This window comes from Ixodes scapularis, unplaced genomic scaffold (genome assembly GCF_016920785.2).
Source record: "Ixodes scapularis isolate PalLabHiFi unplaced genomic scaffold, ASM1692078v2 PGA_scaffold0__279_contigs__length_252992795, whole genome shotgun sequence".
Lineage (NCBI taxonomy): Eukaryota > Metazoa > Arthropoda > Arachnida > Ixodida > Ixodidae > Ixodes > Ixodes scapularis.
In genome coordinates, this window is record NW_024609835.1 from 123,399,343 (window position 1) to 123,417,780 (window position 18,438).

The 18,438-nt window shown below is 45.6% G+C and overlaps 1 protein-coding gene across 4 annotated transcripts in view; it reads right to left on the reverse strand.

Annotated features, from left to right (window-relative positions):
* The window catches only part of LOC8035649, a 72,511-nt gene that overhangs the window by 27,107 nt on the left and 26,966 nt on the right, over positions 1–18,438 (reverse strand). For all 4 annotated transcript variants that reach the window (XM_029993321.4, XM_029993323.4, XM_029993322.4 and 1 more), the window contains exons 6-9: positions 12,738–12,831; positions 8,901–8,995; positions 5,954–6,110; positions 5,687–5,855 (exon numbers count right to left, since the gene is read on the reverse strand). In XM_029993321.4, coding sequence (XP_029849181.3) covers positions 5,687–5,855; positions 5,954–6,110; positions 8,901–8,995; positions 12,738–12,831 — 515 coding nt within the window. The remainder of the gene's footprint in view (positions 1–5,686; positions 5,856–5,953; positions 6,111–8,900; positions 8,996–12,737; positions 12,832–18,438) is intronic.

The window sequence follows — 18,438 nt, forward strand, 5'->3', positions numbered from 1 at the left end:
TCAGTGAGCCTCTACAATCTGGTATATTTTCGTGTTTCAAATCGTAGCACCAAACAAGATGGAAGGCGCATTACTACAGAGTGTGCATTAAGGGGGTTGCAAGCTGCCTATCATTTGCATAAATTGGTGCACCCAGATAAACGTGCCTATGTTCGTATGAGGTTACTTAATTCGAGCAGAGGATTTGTTATTTTAAAGTTGAAGAGCCAATGTTTTTCTCAAACTCATTGTCTCAAAGAAATTTCGGTTTATGCTAGCACATTTCATATTTCCCACTGCTCTACCTGCCGTAAAATACTGGAGATGTGTATACTAAAAATTCAGCGATCCAAATAGCAATAAGCAAACTGGTGCCCCCCAAAAAACACCTTTGAGACAAAGGAAGATATTTTGCAAGCTTGTTCGTTAAAAAATAAGCAAAAACAGAAACTGTGTTATAGTAATCCCCCGTGAGGCCGAGGTCGATTATCCAGAAAATCGTAGGCCCCACGTGTGGTGCCCCATAACTTAACAAATGCGCCCGCCCGAAACATTGTTTTTTCCCATCCGTGTCTCAAATTCCTGTGGCAGGTCTTTATATTTTTTTTTATTTACATGTTTTCTGATAACTCATCTCAAAACCTTCCTTTAAAATGAAAAATAAATCAATGGAAAAAGACTCCAAAACCAGCAGGAATCCTTAAATAAATTCTCAAAGAAAACAAAATCAGCCCCACCTGGCTCGACTGTAAGCCGAAGAATCCCTCCAGCTCTCGGCATTCGTGCAATAAAGCAATGCATGGGTGGACAGGCCCTTTAAACAATAATGCGCAAACTAGAGTGTGTTTTTGTTCGTGGTTACGCATCAATGGGGGGCTCGGATCCACTGAAATAGTGCCTAAACTGGAAAAAAATTATACTTAAAAGCAGGGATGGTCAAGGAAGTTTGGGAGCTTGGAAGGCCCACCAGGGTAGGCCGGTTTGTTGGCGAGTGCAGATATCTCTTCCAGAGGTTAAAGTAGCTGCAAGAGGGACTTCAAAGTCCCGTGACCGCCTCCGAAGGGATCAGAAACTAAAGGTATTTAGCATTTCAGGCAAACTGCTGCCACAATTCTGTCCTCGCTTCAATTATTCGAGTATGGTTTTGCATGCGGAAATGGGGTGAATGGGCTTGAAATGGAAATAAAATGAATCGCATTTGTGTACTTTAGGTGCGGCAGTTAAAATTGTTTCTGGGGAGGGGGTGGGAATGAAAGAGAACGATAGGAAAGGTTCACGTCCACCGAGCGGAATCGGCTGGAATACTAGGAGCTTCCACCTCATGGAGCCCGTCACATGGCCTCAAAATATCTCTTGCGGCTAGTTTTGCCGCCGGGATAGATACCAACATTCACCGGCAAGCTGGCCCTGGGTTCCTAGGAGCCCAGTTCGAGAGCCCATTAACTAAAGTATTGTGCAAATGTGGTTCAAAGTGCTCAGCGGTTGTACAATGGAAGTGAGGAGTTTTTTTCTCTCGTTGAAAAACTTGTTTAGAGGCAAGGAAAAAAAAAAGGAGCAACATGGAGTGAATGGATGTTAATCATGAGCCCTTAAAAGAAAGGGGTAGCAGGCTTTTGTTTCCATTTGTAAACACTTGTCAGAGTAAACACAGCTTTCGTGGGGGCTGTGCACATGATGTGCACTTTGCACCGCGTCCAAAACCCGTAAAAGTTGATAGTGGGCACTTGTATGGACATGGACGCATCATCGGTATCTTTTGGCAATACATTAGTCAAAACAAATTCTCGTTTAAAAGTTTGCCTGCAACATGAGGACTCCTAAAAGCTTGGTGCAATAGATTTGCCACGTGCATTGATGTGAAATGTTACATCTTTCTGTCAAGTCGAACATTTTCTGCAATTAATTTTAAATCTGCCTTGCTCCTAGGGAGACCCTACTAAGAAGTGGAGAAAACAAGAGAGAAAGAACAATCTGCATAGATACTTGTGTCTACAAGTCTTGCCACTTCAATGCCAGTGTTACTACCAGCAGGAGAGTGCAGTGCAAGATGAGAGCCGAGATGTAAGAGCACCCAACACACCAAATGCTTCTTTGGCATTTCATCCTCAGCCCAGTAACAGTGTTTCTGTTCCAGAGAGGGCCAGAACTTTAAATGCTTTCCATCTCTACCACAGAGTTGTTTGTTGGGAAGCTCGTGATGTCAGCATTGTCTTGAAGCATCAGAATCTGCCTCCAGGTTATACAGCCCGATCTCAGAGCAAAGTATTAGCTTTTGTTTCATTACACTGTATAAAAAAAGAGCAAATGAGGTGCTGCCATGGGATGTAAAGGGGCTCCAAAATTTCTATTCACTAAGCTGCTACGAGACAAAATTCTTTTGGTCTCACTAAGCCATGTTGGTGAGTAAACAAAATAAATTCAATGACTAATGTCACGACCATAAGCTCTGCCAAGGAGACGCATGCTTGTTCTGGGAAGGCACGCTTACGAGGAGAGTTTAATCTTTGATCTTTGCTGCTAGCGACCAATTGCGAAGCTGATAGGTACACGGCACCAGGCCGGGAAGGCCTTGCTGGCTAGGCGCCCAACAAAAGCGGAAAGGAAGGAATTAACACAAAACTCGAAGTGGAAACTGCAAAAATTTTATTCCATCAGCAACCAAGTGGGAAGGTTCCAAAGGAGTTTTTTTTTTTCGTTTTTATTTTTTATTTTTTTAGGATAGTTCACAGCGATGCACAAGCCAGAAGCAGCATTTCTTTGGGCTCGCCTAGGCGTTAGCTTACAGTCGTGAAATTCCAGGGTGAAACCATCGGGAAAACAATACAAATTCTGACTGCATGCCACACAACATCCATTTTCATCCCTTGGAATAAGCAAACGAACAGAGCAATACATGTGAACATGCACAAGTAAACTATCCATCATCCTAAATATGCCTGACAAATAAGATGCAACAGGGTATTAATACACTAAAACAAAACAGGCAATGAACAAAGGGGATACCACCATTTCATTTAAACTAGCTTTGAACAACCCTTTCTAATTGCCGTTTTCAACGACAGTTTCCCACAATAAACGAGGAAACCGCAGCCCTTGCTTTGCAAGTTTCAGAAAACATCTTCAATGCTAAACTTCCAAAATAAAAATGAAAAGCATAAAAAGCTTTTATGTAATATGCACAAAGACGAGTCATTTTTGCAGGTCAGCTGCGAACAGAAAGTGACACAGAACAGCTCACACTTAACATTTGGGAAGCACGACATCCTTCAGGTGGTGGTGGTTATGACACAAGACATTGGGCTAAAGTGCCAGCACCATTAACCAACAGCTAACTGTGTCAAGACACATAAAGAAAAGCATCTTTACATATATAAAAATATGCCCTTTACACAAAGAGTTAGCAACAGAAAGCACGCCTAAAAATAAAACCTCAATCACATACGAACGCTAAACGACATTTAGCCAAATACCATGAATCGGCAAATCAGTGTGTGTCGTGCACGACGCTTAGAGCCAAGATTGTAAGCTGATACGTCGATTGCTCAAATGTCATTTCGCTAAATGTTATTTGAACTGCTGTTTGACAGCAGTACTAGACTGACTGAAGGGCTACATTTATTGCACCCTCATAGCACACACTTAAATATTTCTTAAAGCTTGGGATCACAGTGTGCAAACATGTTCCAGGATTGACAGAATAATAAGAGTGACCCATAAGCAAATAGTGCATTGAATTCTATGAACACCTATGACAGAGTGTAAGGGTCTGACCCAAAATTATGCACACGCCGAAACCAGTCTCCTGACGGAATACCAGATTCACAATGCATGACCTCCGTACTTGCCCATGGCACCGTTCAGAACAAGCGATTCCCATCCAACCCAAGCTAAACTTTTCAGAAACGGCTACACAGTTTCACACAAGTATGTGAAGTTCCACTGGAATGTCACATCATGTGCAAACAAGTCACACACTTTTGACAACACTCATAATTGGGAAAGCACCGACCTGAACCACACATCTACGTCAGTCTCGTGACAGTGCGTGTTGAAAGTTCCCAAAAAGATGCAGCCAGGTGATAGATGTTTTTAAAACTTAAAAGCGTGTGATACCTGTGCCCTAAGAATTGAAAATACAGATACAACTCACTTTCCCATGAACAAATATCCATTCCTGTCACAGCAAATAATTAAAAAAAAAGACAGGGTTGCTGATTCCTGTTTTAGCAAAAGATTGGTGCTGAGAAAGCCACATAGGCAAGTCTTTTGAGTTACTCCATGGTTTCATCAAAACAAATTTCTAGGCAGCCTACAATGCTTAGCTTGAAAGAAATAGACTAAGCATAACAGTGCACCACAAAAAAAAAAATTAATTAATAGTTTTTATTTTTGACCCAAGTAATTAGTTCTGTACAATGAAATTCTGAAACTAACAGCCGACCACCATTATCGTCTTCACAAAAAATTACAAAATGAACGATCAAGATGCCAAAGAGATCAATGTCAGCTTCGAATGATACACCCTAAATGGAAAATAAAGCCACAGAAAAACCTAACATTGTAAAACAGAAGGCTCAAAACTAGTTTTAAACCTTTGTACAAAAAACGAGCCCTCAGTAGACCATAAGCTTTGATTTTATTACCTTGTCTCTATTGCCAAGGATGAACCAGTTACTCTTCTCTCCCAGATTTCATCTTTTTATGGTATTATGTCATAAAATTAAGCTAGTACATTTGAGTACACTTCAGTACATGGAAGCTACTGTGATACAGTTTGATTTGCACAGCTTGCGGCACATAGAGCTGGCAATGTATTGAAAACTATTTGAGGGTCCACTAAGGTACTGGGGATGGTTGACACAACACCTCAAAATCAACAACCTCAAAATTCCTCAAAGGCAACCCAGGTAGGCCTAACCTATATTTAAATGGCGGTGGCAGTAAGCCTGAAACGGACAAATGAAAGCAATAGAGGACTACTGAGAAAGAAAAAAAGAGAAACAAATAGACAAACAAGTTTACTCATGAACAATTCTTATATCTCTTTAAGTTAGTAAAAAAGTACTATTTAATAAAAAAAAAGAACTCAGATGTACTGCAGAATCAAGTGACTTACGGCAGTAGAGCAAAACATCCGACTAAAAAACCAATTGAAATTAATTTTTTAGTAAGAAAACTGACTTTTTCAGCGTCTCAATAAGATATGAATTCTTTATAGAAGTCTATGCAATCCACAAAAGAAAGCAGAAACGAGTCCGTATGTAGAGTTTCCATCATTTAGACAGCCCAAACAAAAAGAAATGCAGAAAAAAAAAGAAACGGTGAAAACAAAAGTACCCAAGGTGCCGTGGGCACGTGCGATTGCAGCACACTCTGCAAATGCTCCCAAATGAACCGAAAGTGTTGCAGAAAGCTGGCCTGTGCATGAGGGCCTAGACAGGCATATCAATAAACCCTACAGCTGGTTCATGCCACCGAGCCTTCAGAAGAAGCAAGGTGATTGCCCAGGGCAGGGCGAACAGCAAATGTCGCCTGGACGTTGCCATTCACCCAGCAACAATACGACCGCAGCGTGACGACTATGTTTCGTCTCGGTGGGGAAACGCGACCGCAATCCCGAGGCCCGACGGGCGGGCAGTTTAGTGAGGGTCGCAAAAGGAAGGGACTTCAGCCCGCGCGGCGGGGCCCAGAAGGGGCGTTGACCCACCTGGCCTGGCGGCAGCACAAGCTGTAGCCGTTGAGCGCCCCAGGGTCGCGCTGGAGCTCGAGCCCCTTGTCCTGACAGAACTTGCAGGGCAAGTCTGTCCTGACCACCCCACGCTCCACCAGCCAGGGCACCGGGTCGCGACCCTCCACTATTCTGCGGAACTGGGCCTCTACACGAAGCAGAGGTAGACATTGTTGTTGTTACTGGCGGGGGGGCCCTCGGGGGGTGCCCCCTCGGGGGCTCCTCCCTGGGGCCGGGGCCCCGTACCCAGCTGCTGGGCCTTCTCCTGGAGCGCCTTGCCCGGCAGCAGCTTGCTGGGCATCACCTTCACCATGAGCAGCGAGTTGGCCGTCACCGGCGCCGTGCCCCCCGTGATCAGCGGGATCGGACGCGCCGCCACCGTGCCCTGGGGGGGTCCCTGCACCTGCCAAAGGGAGAGCACTGTCAAGCCGCGCTTTAGGCTACGAGGGGCCACACCAACGCTCTGGCGGGTCCCTTTCATAGCTTGCCAGTAGCACCAGTCGTCTCTCAAGCGCTGGCTAACATTACCAACGCGAGCACTTGGCTTTTGAAAGTGCATTTGCCGTGCGACTGCACACGCAGTGTGGTGGTCTAGAAGTGGAGGTGTGATTATCGCGTGGGCCAGAGCGGTTCCACAATTCATGCTCATAAAGCACAGCATAATTGGTTTATGGCCCTATTCCAAGCTATATAAAAAAAATGCAAAAAAAAGTGGGCAGATTGAGCATTTCATCCCACTCTGTAGAGCAACAGTGCGACGTGTTGGGCTAGTTGGTTTGAAGTGAACATCTTGAGAAGGAACATCAGCAAGAAACTTGGACAAGGATAAAGAAACACACACGACAGGACGGCACTGAACTAACAGCTGTTGTTTATTACACAAAAAGGAGGAAGAAAACAAGAAGCATCTTAACCAGAAAAAATAGACACCACACAAGCGCCAACCAAGCAGCATATTATGTCAAGGTAGACCATATCAGTGACTATGTAATGCCCTTCATAGTTGATCGAAGCTACCCAAATTCTTTTTCAGATAAGGCCACAGACGGTTCGTTGACGCATCTCCCGCCAACTTCAGAGGTACACCTGAGCACTTCTTATGAGTTGTGAATGCGAAAGCACGTACATAATTCTTCCACTCCGCTCTACCGGCGAGGAAAGAGCGCCTCCCCTCACCACTCTCCCCTTGGACGTTTTGTGTTGGCGCGCTGACGGACACGCAGAGCCATGAGGTGGCCAGTCGTTGAAATTGATGCGCAGCGTCAGTTTCAACGATCAGCCACCTCATCGTGCGGCGTGTCCGGCTAATGGGAGCCTCGTCAAGGCGCGCCAGCCAATGTGACTGAAGCCGAAAATCCATCAGCTGTATTCCGCTGCTTTGGGATCAGGGAATTTCGCCGCCACTGGCTAGCTTTGCGTGGGGTTTCATAGCTGGGAGCTGGCTTCACTTGGAGAAAGGATTTAAGATGCCGTTTGGCACGGTTTCAAAGCTGATGACGGCGGCTTGCTCCATGAGACAGCTAATGCTTTTGCGTTAAAAAGCCTCAATAATTGCCCTTGTCACTCTGCCCATGTTTATCCAAAACATTGAAAAAAAAAAGAATGGTGGTCGTGCCCTATCTTCATTGGGCATTCCATAACCTTAACCGGGAACCTGCAGAAATATTCTTCTGCCTGGCCGAAAGTCCTCGCCCTCGTTTTTGCCCTTTCCCTCTTGTCTAGCTGGATGGCAAGGGCGGGGGAAGGTCCATTTCTGTACCGGCTTCTTTGAGAGGATAAGCCTAGAAAAGCCCAAAATGAGCAGCAGGCTTTATGACCCTTTGCAAAAAGACAGCAGCCTGGGAAAAAAGGAGGGCAGGGAGGAGTTTCCATTGGGCAGAGGAATATTTCTGCAAGTCCCCTTTAAAGGGACGGTGAACCGAAATTCGGATTTTAGAAAACAATGCAGGAGTTGTAGGCGGGACGCTACAATCCGTACAACACTACTTGTACGGCAATATCTCGAATGGACGGCTGTATTTTTGGAAAAACAGGTCGAGATTGATATCTCGACCGACATCAAGATATCTCGTTTCCTTCCATTTTCGATTTGCCCCCTCAAGGTGGCGAGGCAGAGAAGACGCGAGGGCCGTTCCCTCTCCTTCTCGACTCTTCTCGGAGAAACAAGACGTCGACATATCTGCCAAATGCTCCTCCTTTTTTTAGAAAAATATGGTCATCCGTTCGAAATATCGCAGTGCGAGTGATGTTTTGGTGTTTGTAGCATCCCGTTACACGCTTTGGCCGCCGTGTTTTGTGGAATTCAGATTTCGGTTCAGCATCCCTTTAACCCGTATTTGCTGTTTAAATAAAAAGTAAAAAAAAAAAAAAAACGCCTCTATACGTGGTGAATGATGTTGATTGGGGCGAAGTTCTGTTGGTGCTTGTCTGAGTAGACGCTGAGCCGCAGCATGCCGAGCCTTTCGTTCGTTTACATCCATGTCACGCTGCGGTCAAATGCTCAAATGCGTATATAACCACGTTCCATACCACACATTCTCTTTCTGACATGGATGAAAATGAACGAAAGGCTCGGCATGCTGCGGCTCACCGTCTACGCAGACAAGCACCACCAGAGCTTCGCCCCAATCAACATCATTCACCATGGGGAGGTGCAGTTGTCTTTTTTTTTTGCCCTACACGAGTACGGGAGCACGTGCTCACATGCTCATGAGCATGTGAGTGTGTGAGCTCACGAGCAGGAGCACATGCACCCGACGGCGGACAAACACACAGACATGGCTAGCCCCTAAGGAGCTTCGCCCCTAAAAAACAACCTTCCCAGCAAGTGTATGAATGCCATGCCAGGCCTCACGGGCGCAGAGCTGCACCGTACCGAAATAAAAAAACGTGGTGCTTTCCTCGCGTCTTTTGAAAGCGTGCCGCACCTCAGCGCACCGCGGAGCCATTGAAAATGTTCATTTTCTCGGTAATTACGGCACGGTAGTTTACCGAATTTCGCTATATTGCTCATTAAGGAACTGCAACATTCGGTTAGAAATGCCAAAACTGCAAAATTCGAAAAAAGATGGGCATTTTAGGGCCCTTAAAGAAATTTCCACGACTGCCCCCTGCTATCATTTGTCCTCGGTGTTCGGCGGCGTCAAGCGGGTTGCCCTGTCCCTTCCCCTGGAGCCAACTTGGGACCACCCACCTGCTTGACCGCCACTGGCTGCCCGGCCGGCACGCAGGGTCCTGACGCTCCTGCCGGGGTCACCGTTGTTATGGTTGGGCCGACCGCCTTGGTTGCTGAGGCAATGGGAGACAGAAGATTACAGCTCAGCAACGAAATGACCCTCCCCTGTGCTAAGGTTCTCACTAGTGATGGGCCAATTTTTTGCCCAATCGAAAATTCGGCACCGAATCTTAGAATTCTGCAAAGGTCAAGTTTTGCCGAAAGTTTCTAAAGATTCGGCAAAGATACATTGTTAACAGACTTAAAAGATGATATAGTTTTTTTTTTTTTGACCAAAAAAAGATTTTAGGATTTTTTTTTTAATGCTTGTTGACACAGTTATTATTAAATAAATTGATATTCTACAATATAAATGTATCGGTGTCATTTTTCTGTGCTTACAGGCAATTTTACAGTGACTTTTTGCAGAAGTGGCGTGACAACGAGGTTCGACGATACGCGAGTTTTGGTTTTAAGGCCCCATCAGCGCAAGCCTGCAAGTGTGTACATTGTTAAAATAAAGGCGGTAACACTGTTCTTACTTTCTCTGTGAGTCACCGTTTTGCAAGCTGCTGAGACTTCAGAAGAGAAAACAATATTATTGTAAATATGCATGCTTTCCAATTGAGTCACTTGACGCCATCTTTGCAAGAAAGCGTGTCCCACATATGCAACGTCTCGTTTTTAATTTTTAAATTTCTGGTTTTTGATGTTGGGACACATGCGGATGTTCAGGAAGATGGGAACAGTTTGGAATGTCAGACGTGCAATGGCAAGCATGATAGTTCTGCGTCTAGTTTTATGAGGATAGATGAAAACCACGAAATAATGCTCATTTCAAAGCAATATTGTTTTGTTTTGGCACAAACTACTTGTGAGCCGAAAACAGGATTGCTCTAATTGCGAGGAGTGCTTCAAAGTACTTGTCAGTCAATGTTGCAACTACGTCGTTGCGTAACTAGAAAGATCAAACGTAAAACATGCTATCCAGAATGTACAGCATAATTTGTCACTTGCGCAGTGGACTGTGTCAATTCCTGGTTGATTTTCTGTTTTCTAGGCAGAACATACTGAAAAGAACCACACTCACAAAGGCTGACAAACACACAGTTACCATGTCACCCACTCTGCACCTCGCCGTAACCGCTCGTAGTACTACAATACTACGCTGTACGATAGTGACCGCACGGCATCCATTTACAATCCATGGATCCGTTGCAATCTCACATGCGTGCAGACGTCTGCCAAACTTTTGCCGAATCTTTGCCTAACTTTCCTTCAAAAGTTTGTCATGTGCCAAACTTATGTGCGGAACCGGACTTCAGTCCGTCACTAGTTCTCACACACTTTAATTTCCAAGAGTAGCTAGCTTACTCGAGCGAAGGCCGAGGTAGCTGGGCGCTCGCAATTTCGCGACGAAACGGTTTAAAAGACTGCAAACCTTGATAAGAAAAAAATATGTGCTACAGAGTAAGGTACAAATGTCTGGCTTGGTCGTATACCAATGCTATGCTTAAATAATGAATAAACGAAAGAAGAAAAAAAACAAAAAAAAAACACTCGTGGGATTTAAGAAGTTTGAGCCCGCAAGATAATCCCGTCCCAGAACCGAAAAAGATTGAAAAATTGTAGGCTGAAAGCCAGAACGAAGTGCCAAGTTGAACAGACCCAGGGTAACTACCGTGTTTACACGAATGTAGGTAGACCCATTTTTCAATTTTTTTAAAATTGAAAGCATCCCACTACCGACCAAGCAGAAACTGCAGTGATAACGGAAAAACACCTCAGTTCATTACAAGCACCACTGGCTCAGCCGGCTATACCTGCAGCATTACGTCCTTCTGTGCGCTCGTTTTACAAGTATTGTATTTTTCGGTGTATAAGTTGCGGTTTTTTTCAGACATTTTTCTTGGTGAGTTTTATACAAGAATGCAACTTGTATGTGTTTTTTTTATTTTTTATTTATTTTTTAATTCATGGTATGCACCATTTTTTTCTGTGCCGCGTGCCATCTTTCATAGAGCACCGTAACTATGTATCCATAGGTGGTGTTGCCCCTTCCAGTTGTCATAACTGACTCGGAAAGTGAGAAATTTTATGGTTTCCCCAAACCGGCTTAATCTGGATAGGCAAGACAGTGAGGATAAAACTTTTACAGCATGTGATCGATGTTGCTTAATTCAGCCATGGTTCCGTAGTCTTTTGCTAGAGTCCAGTAATACTGAAAGGTAAGTGGGCTGGTATACACGCATTGCAGGAATTTTTCTCACATCTTTTTTAGTTCCCGTACGAGCAGCAGTTTTATTTCTGCCATGCTCCAGCCGTGTTGCCACACAGGAAGGATTGTGGCTAGCTGATCTTTTAGCAGCACCAAAAGAAGTGTTTCAAGATTCATCTACCTGCCTGCGCGTTGATGCTCAGGTCGTCTCCACGACTTAGCCGCGGAAAGGTCTAGTGGTCCAAAGCTTAGTTCACGAGTGTCTGGCTCGTTGAACTTTCGTTTGTTCGGCATGTGTTTGCTTGAATAAAGCCGACTACCTTCTCATTTTGTGCGTTTTACATCCTTTTGCTGCGAAACACTCGATTGCCCCTGTCAGACGCCGCGCTATGGGCCTTTTTCGTGAGTCTAGACGTCAAAGTTGCGCGTCAGGCAGTACGTACAATATAGCTGACTGTGCGAAACTCAGATTTTCCAATACCGATGCCCGTAAAACTAAAAAATCTCATCGCGTGTACCATGCAAAGAAGTGCGACTTAAAAGCGCAACTTATATACCAACTTGTCCACAAAAACGGCTTAATATAACAGATGTGCAACTTATAGTCCGGAAAATACGGAACACCTTTTATTTTTTTACTTGTGCAAACAGGTATTACAGTTCACATATCGGCACGGAATGTGCAGAATACACTGCAGTGATCGGCGCACAAATCAAACGGCTGCGCCGAGGCTTTGGGGGGTGCGACAGTTGTAGCAAGAGTTACGTCGGATCAGCTCCCGTTTGCACGGTCGCATGTTCTTCGTTTGAACGATTCGTGTTTGAAGGACACTGCGCGACCGTGCTGGAGGGTGCCAGGCCACATTTCTCTCTATTGACATGCGTGGGGTTTCGGCGCTCGTTTACAGCCATTCTTCATGAGGAAGCAACTAACAACTGCACTGCTGGATGCAACTTTGACATGTCGGAGCGGGTGATGTGCCAGTGGCTTCTGCAACTGGTACAAGATCTTTAACTGTGAAGGCAAAAAAAAATTTCCACGCGCCGACTTTTGGGTGTTTTCCAGAGATCAAGCTTGCAACACACGGCGCAGAAATGCGAGATCGATCCCGGTCCGCGATGTGCGGAGCGATCACCGAGCAAGTGCAGGAGATTTTGTTGGACGACGACATGCTTTGGCAACGTAGCAGTTATGATGACTCGAACAACACCGACGAGGACAAATCATAATTCGGGGATTAACAAATGTCTGCCACGGAATGTGTCCTAAAGTGCATTGCTACATTGAGCTTGCTTAGAACACAACCTGGAAGATTCAAGTAAATAGAGCAGGAACTGGCTTCAAAATAAGCGCAAGCAAGACCACACTTTGTTTCATCCTATGTCCGGCCGGAGAGGATGCCACAAGCCATCCCAGCTCTTTAAAAACAGCACATGACTACGCTTTCCGTGCCCCACGGTGCTCCCTCTCGAAGGTCGCAGGAAACTCGCACGGCTTTGGATTGGCCCCGACGGCTCGTAGCATCCACTTCGGCCAGATGTAAAATGAAACGGAATATAGGAATCTCTGGCCTGTTCAAAAAGTGAAAGCAACATACTGCTTGTGCTGAGCACCAGCGGCGCTTGACCAGCAGACAACAACATCCCACTGCGAGCGTCGTAGATCAGGTTCACCGTGGTTGGCTTGGCCAGCTGAAAACAAATGGTTGCCTGCTGTTAACTGCCCCACAAAGCAACACACGTAGGGAGGGTGTATAGGCAAGAAAACTTCCCTGGCGAACATCAGGAAAGCGGTACACAACGTGACATCGTTAGCACGGACAAGCGGTCAAGTTTTTTTTCTGTTTTTGCCTTAAAATTAGACGGTTACCGTAATAACTTCAAGTGTGACGGAGAGACCTCATTAAAGAACAGTAACACTCCCAAAATATTTTATCTTTTTGTTAGGCGATCCTTATGATGCCAGAAGACTACCCAATCAACTACAGTGTCACATATAATTTTAATAAAGTAAAAAAACGCAACTGCCCGAAACCGAAACTGGACTGAGGAGGAAGATGCCAAAAGTCAAGTGGCTGTACAACTTTTTTTTAGAGTGCAGCTCTTAGGCGCCCGTTTCCGGCTTGGGCGGCGTCGCTGTCGGCGTAACCGCGCGGTGCATTATGGGTAATTTCCCCGCCAAATCTAGCGGAAAAATTTCCCAGCTAAATCTAGCGAAAAAATTTCCCAGCTAAATCTAGCGGGACAATTTCTCCGCTAAACTTAGCGGAAAAATTTCCCCGCTAAATTTAGCGGAAAAATGTTCTCGCCAAATCTAGCGGAAAAATTCCCCGCTGTCTAGTGGAAAAATTTCCCCGCTAAACTTAGGGGGAAAATTTCCCCGCTAAGTCTAGCGGAAAAATTTTCCCGCTAAATCTAGCAGAAAAATTTCCCAGCTCAATCTAACAAAAAAATTTCCCCGCTAAATATAGCAGAAAATATTTCCCGCTAAATTTAGCGGAAAATTTCCCCGCTAATTCTACCGGACTAGCGAAATATTTTCCCCGCTAAACTTAGCTGAAAAATTTCCACGCTAAATCTAGCGGAAAAATTTCCCCGCTAAATCTATCGGAAAAGATTTCCTGCTAAACCTAGCGAAAAAATGTCCCCGCTAAATCTAGCGGAAAATTTTCCCAGCTAAATCTAGCGGAAAATTTTTCCCGCTAAATCTAACGGACAAATTTCCCCGCTAAATTTAGCGGAAAAATTTTCCGCTAAATCTAGCGGAAACAGTTTCCACTAGATGTAGCGAGCAAAATTTTCCGCTAGATCTAGCGGGAAAATTTTTCCGCTAGATTTAGCGGGAAAATTTGTCTGGGGGGTCACGTGACCCGCAAAATCACATGACCCCCCCCAAGGTAACGTGATCCCCCACAAGACCTTAGGGAGGGGGTCACGTGACCACACCCCAGGTCACGTGATCCCCCCCACCCCCATCCCAAAGACAGGTGACCCTCTGTACCCTTCCCTCCTCCTCCTCCTCAAGAGCTGCGCACTAATTCGGCGAAACAGGGAGTTGTAAACACCTTTCACTTTTTTCAATCAAAATATTTGCAGCTTTCAGAAGCTCCAAAAAATGGGTATCATATTTTTGGCCATTTCTAGTATTGAGTGTGTGCCTTCCATGACTCACAACTTTGATAATCTTTGGGTGGTTGTGCCTAAACCATAGAAAAGGGCACATAACCACGGAGAAGAGAGTGAGCGAGACTTAAACCGGCCATTCGAGCAGATAGAAAACGAATTTTGAGCCGCAAACTGCGTTCTGGGTAGTTGAGCTCGCTTAAATACTAAGCCTATCGGCAAAAAACCTTCGTGCTCAGAGACCCCAAAACGGCAAACGGCCGCTCTTCTTGCGGTCGCACTTGAAAAACACGGACCACGAGAAAAACTGGTAGAACCATAAGAATGGGTAGACGGCGGCCATGTTGGCTATAGCGGAACCGGAAAACCCGACTATAGCAAAATAGATAACTGGGCTAGTTGGTACATGATTGAATCGAAAGCGCCGAATAAACAAGGACGAAGGAGGGGACAGAGACGAAGCACTTCGTCTCTGTCCCCTTCTTCGTCCTTGTTTATTCGGCGCTTTCCATTCACCGACTATAGCCTCAACCCAGCTTGTTCATTACATAGGACGTGGTATCGAGGCTACAGGACAAAATCAAAATAACCAAAATGGCGGCGACTAAGCTCGTGGCACTATCGCAGCGGCTGTTTTGTTTCTGCAAACCAAGGAAATAACGCAAACTATGTCCGAAATATTGAGCAATAAGTTTTACGACGTCCGAAACATCGGTCAATGTTATACATTAACTCTATGGGGCAAGTGACGGTTCAGCAAAAACGTCCGAATAATCAAACGTGTCCAAAAAATCGGCGTCCAAATAATCGGACTCGTCCGAAAAATCAGTCAGCAACTACGCTTTCAAAAAGTCCAGCCCATAGCATCAAAAGAAAATATCAAAAGTGCAATTTATGTGAATGGCAGCTACTGAAAGCTGGTCTGGCAGCAGGTTGGTTAATCTTATGGCTTTCCAATGGAAAGCCTATCGCTGTGAGCAGATGACTCTTTACCTTCGAATTTGAAGTTCTTTTAGGGCTCTTTCAATGATATCATATCCTTTGAAACAGTGTGAGGTGGGAAAGAATGCGCAGTGGACTTTTGTGAGCGGTGTGATGTGCCACGTCAGCGCTGGTTCTGCGTGAAAGGCTGCCCGGCAGAGTCACAACCGGCACTGCGGCACACAGACGGCAAACCCAGTTGTTTTGACCGTTTGATGATTTCCTTTTTGAAGTCTGAGAGGTCGTCGTGCACCTAAACAAAAGAACTCCATCTGATTCCCCGACTCGCCGATTATCCTCAGTGCTACATGCCCCGAGCGCCGCCATGTTTTCCGAGGGAGCGTAAAAAGCCAAGAAGCGATATCACTCTGGGTTCAAATTTTCGGTATTTCAAAAAGAAGGGCCGTAGTGTGTTCGCAAGTGCGTTAAAAAACATGTCTTACGAATGCCGTTTTTTGTTGCTTACAAAGCTTCTAAATTTCATAATTATTGACCTCACGAATAAAAAGAAGCAAGGGGGTGAGAAGCGGTAGGGAAAGGGCAACAAAAAACATTGCGGTGGCTTAGCTCGGCTATGCCAGGATATACGTAGCGTGAGCTTATGCGCACAAAATGAGAGGCGCTATCAAGCGGCTCCGGTGCAGCGTCAGACTTGGCTACTGTGCAACGGAGGCGCACAGCTGGGCACACGGCGGCACCAGTGCGTCTGCAGCGTCTATGACGTCACTTTTCTAGAATGCGCCGACCGGCCAGGCGCGCGCGGCGGCAGCGTCTCCGGCGCGCCAGCTGTGCGCCGTGTGACGTCAATGCTCCTCGCGCTTGCGCAGCATGGCTCTTTGGGAGCCACGCGAAACTGCTCAACCTCGGCCAGTGTAGCTCCCGCTACAAAAACATTCAGCCATTCCACTCTCGTGAAGAAGGAAGACCAGCGGAGCTGTACTCGATAGTATGGTGGCTATAGGGGTAGGTGTACCGAGCACTCTGCGTTTATGGGTAGTTCCACGTGCCGCCGCTTTATGACAAAAAAGTGGCGCTGTAGCCAGGATACCGGTGCATTTCTGCTCGAAGGGGCGTGGCGTGAAGCGTCACGGGGCACGAAAGCGTCTCGTACTCCGCGTGCTCATGCAGGACACACTTCTATGCTTGGTGCCATTGTGCGCCGCCCGATGGCACCAGGCGCAGGGTACCGGTGCCACCGGTGTCATGAACAAGTGGCATGCTATCGCTTTTCTGTTCGGCACAGAACCCCTTATAGTCACTATATCGATACACTGTGTGCTTCTTCTTCGTCGTCGTCTGTTTTTCGCGCTGTTTCCTACAATGAGTTCCCACCAACGCGCCCAACTATCCATTCTTCTATTATAGCTGGAAAAGTTACCGCCATCTACGAGCGACGGCGGAAATTATACTGGTTGTGTGCTTGCCGCCGTCGCTTATAGATGGCGGTAGCTGTCCAGGTGGGTTTGTGTCGACATACACGGACACGATTCTGGGGAACTTAGCCCTTAACCGCTCCGCTTAAATAAAAAGGCATGCGCAAGCGTAAGGAAAGTTTGCTCTGCGTTGTGGTATTTTTTTTTTGCATGTCTATGACTACAACTTTCATCGTTTCAGACAAAGAAAAAAAAAAGATCTTTGGGGTGTAAGATCTTTGGGGTGTCAGTGATTTTTTAAGCCTCAAGAACAAAGCGTTGTGTCTATTTAACAGCCTAAATCACAAGTTCCATAAGACTACTGAAATTAAGTAATAACAAAATATAATAGTATGGTTTGAAATAAGGCCCAATCCTTACTGACTACACTTTTTATTAATAGGAAATACAAATGTTCCAAGCCCCAGTTTAGCAAACAAATGAATTCACGAAGTACAAATCTACTCCATCTGATAAAATTACAAAAGTGCAATAATGAAAATTTCAAAATATCACCTCTACTCATACATACGCTGCTTGAAGCCCTTACTAAACAGGCATAACTGACTAGAATAAAAAAAGAATGCTTATGGGATTAATAAATAAATGCGATTGACAAAACTAGCCAGTAAGACTATAAAACGGAAGGTTTTTCTCACAACAATTAAAACTAGAGTCAAACCCGTTTATAACGAACAGCAGGAAATGCTACGATCAGTTCGATATAGCAAGTAATTCGATATACTCAAACTCATCTCTGTTACGTCACGGCGCGGTGGTGGTGCGTCGGTCGCACTTCCGGTCTGGGGCTGTGGGCAGAAGTCCCCATGCGAGACGTGTATTCCTGTGTTGTTTTGAAAGGAACCTGACAAAAACCTGCCTTCTCGTCAAAACGCCACGACTGGGGCTGTACTAAAAGAGTCGAGAAAGGTTTGAAGGCCAGTTTTCATGTGCTCGGTTCGTCCGAGAAGGTGGATATGTGCCGTGAAAAGGGAAAACCAGACGCCGTCGACCACGATTGCTTGGGCGGAAAGCACTTTAAATTGAATTCACGGATACTTCTGGTCATCAAATGTATTTGTTTTGTTCTAACATGAACGGCGGAAAACCGCGAGGTTGTACGGACCACCTGCAGACTACGTTCAGTGCGTCTTCAAGTTCAAATGGCCGCTTGACTGTTTAAACTGCCGTCTGCTCTTTCAAACGTTTCTGCTTGTCGTCTGCTCTTTTAGACGACACCGGCCCGTAGACCAAACGTGGGCCCGGTACTTGCGATAAGAAGTAAGTGCAGGCCTCAAAAGACTCAAATTTGAAGGTTGGTAACCAGGCTCGATGTAAACAGTAGATACAAGGATGCATTGATAATTGTTACCAGTGGCCATCATTAACTTGTTATGCCCGATTCACTTGGTCCGATTCTGCTTGAGATTTTCAGCATCGACGTCGACCATCTCAGCTACGGTTCACGCTTTTGCAGCCCGACCGACGTCCGGACTGAAAATTGCGAGCGAAATCTCATTATGCGACTCAGGCTTTAGCGTACATTCTGCGGCGTCCACGCGGAATGAATCGCCGCATGTCACATTATTCACGCGAAGTTTTGCGGTGTAACGAGCCTCGGTAATTTCGCTGACGCCGCTGAAGTCGTCGGACATTGCCAGGAAGACGTAGAATCAACAATGCAAATGCGAAAAAGGGCAGGGGGACTCACACCGACGCCGACAACATCGCATTTCAATGGTTTGTTTATGGGCGACGGCGAGTTTCTTGCCCACACCCCCAT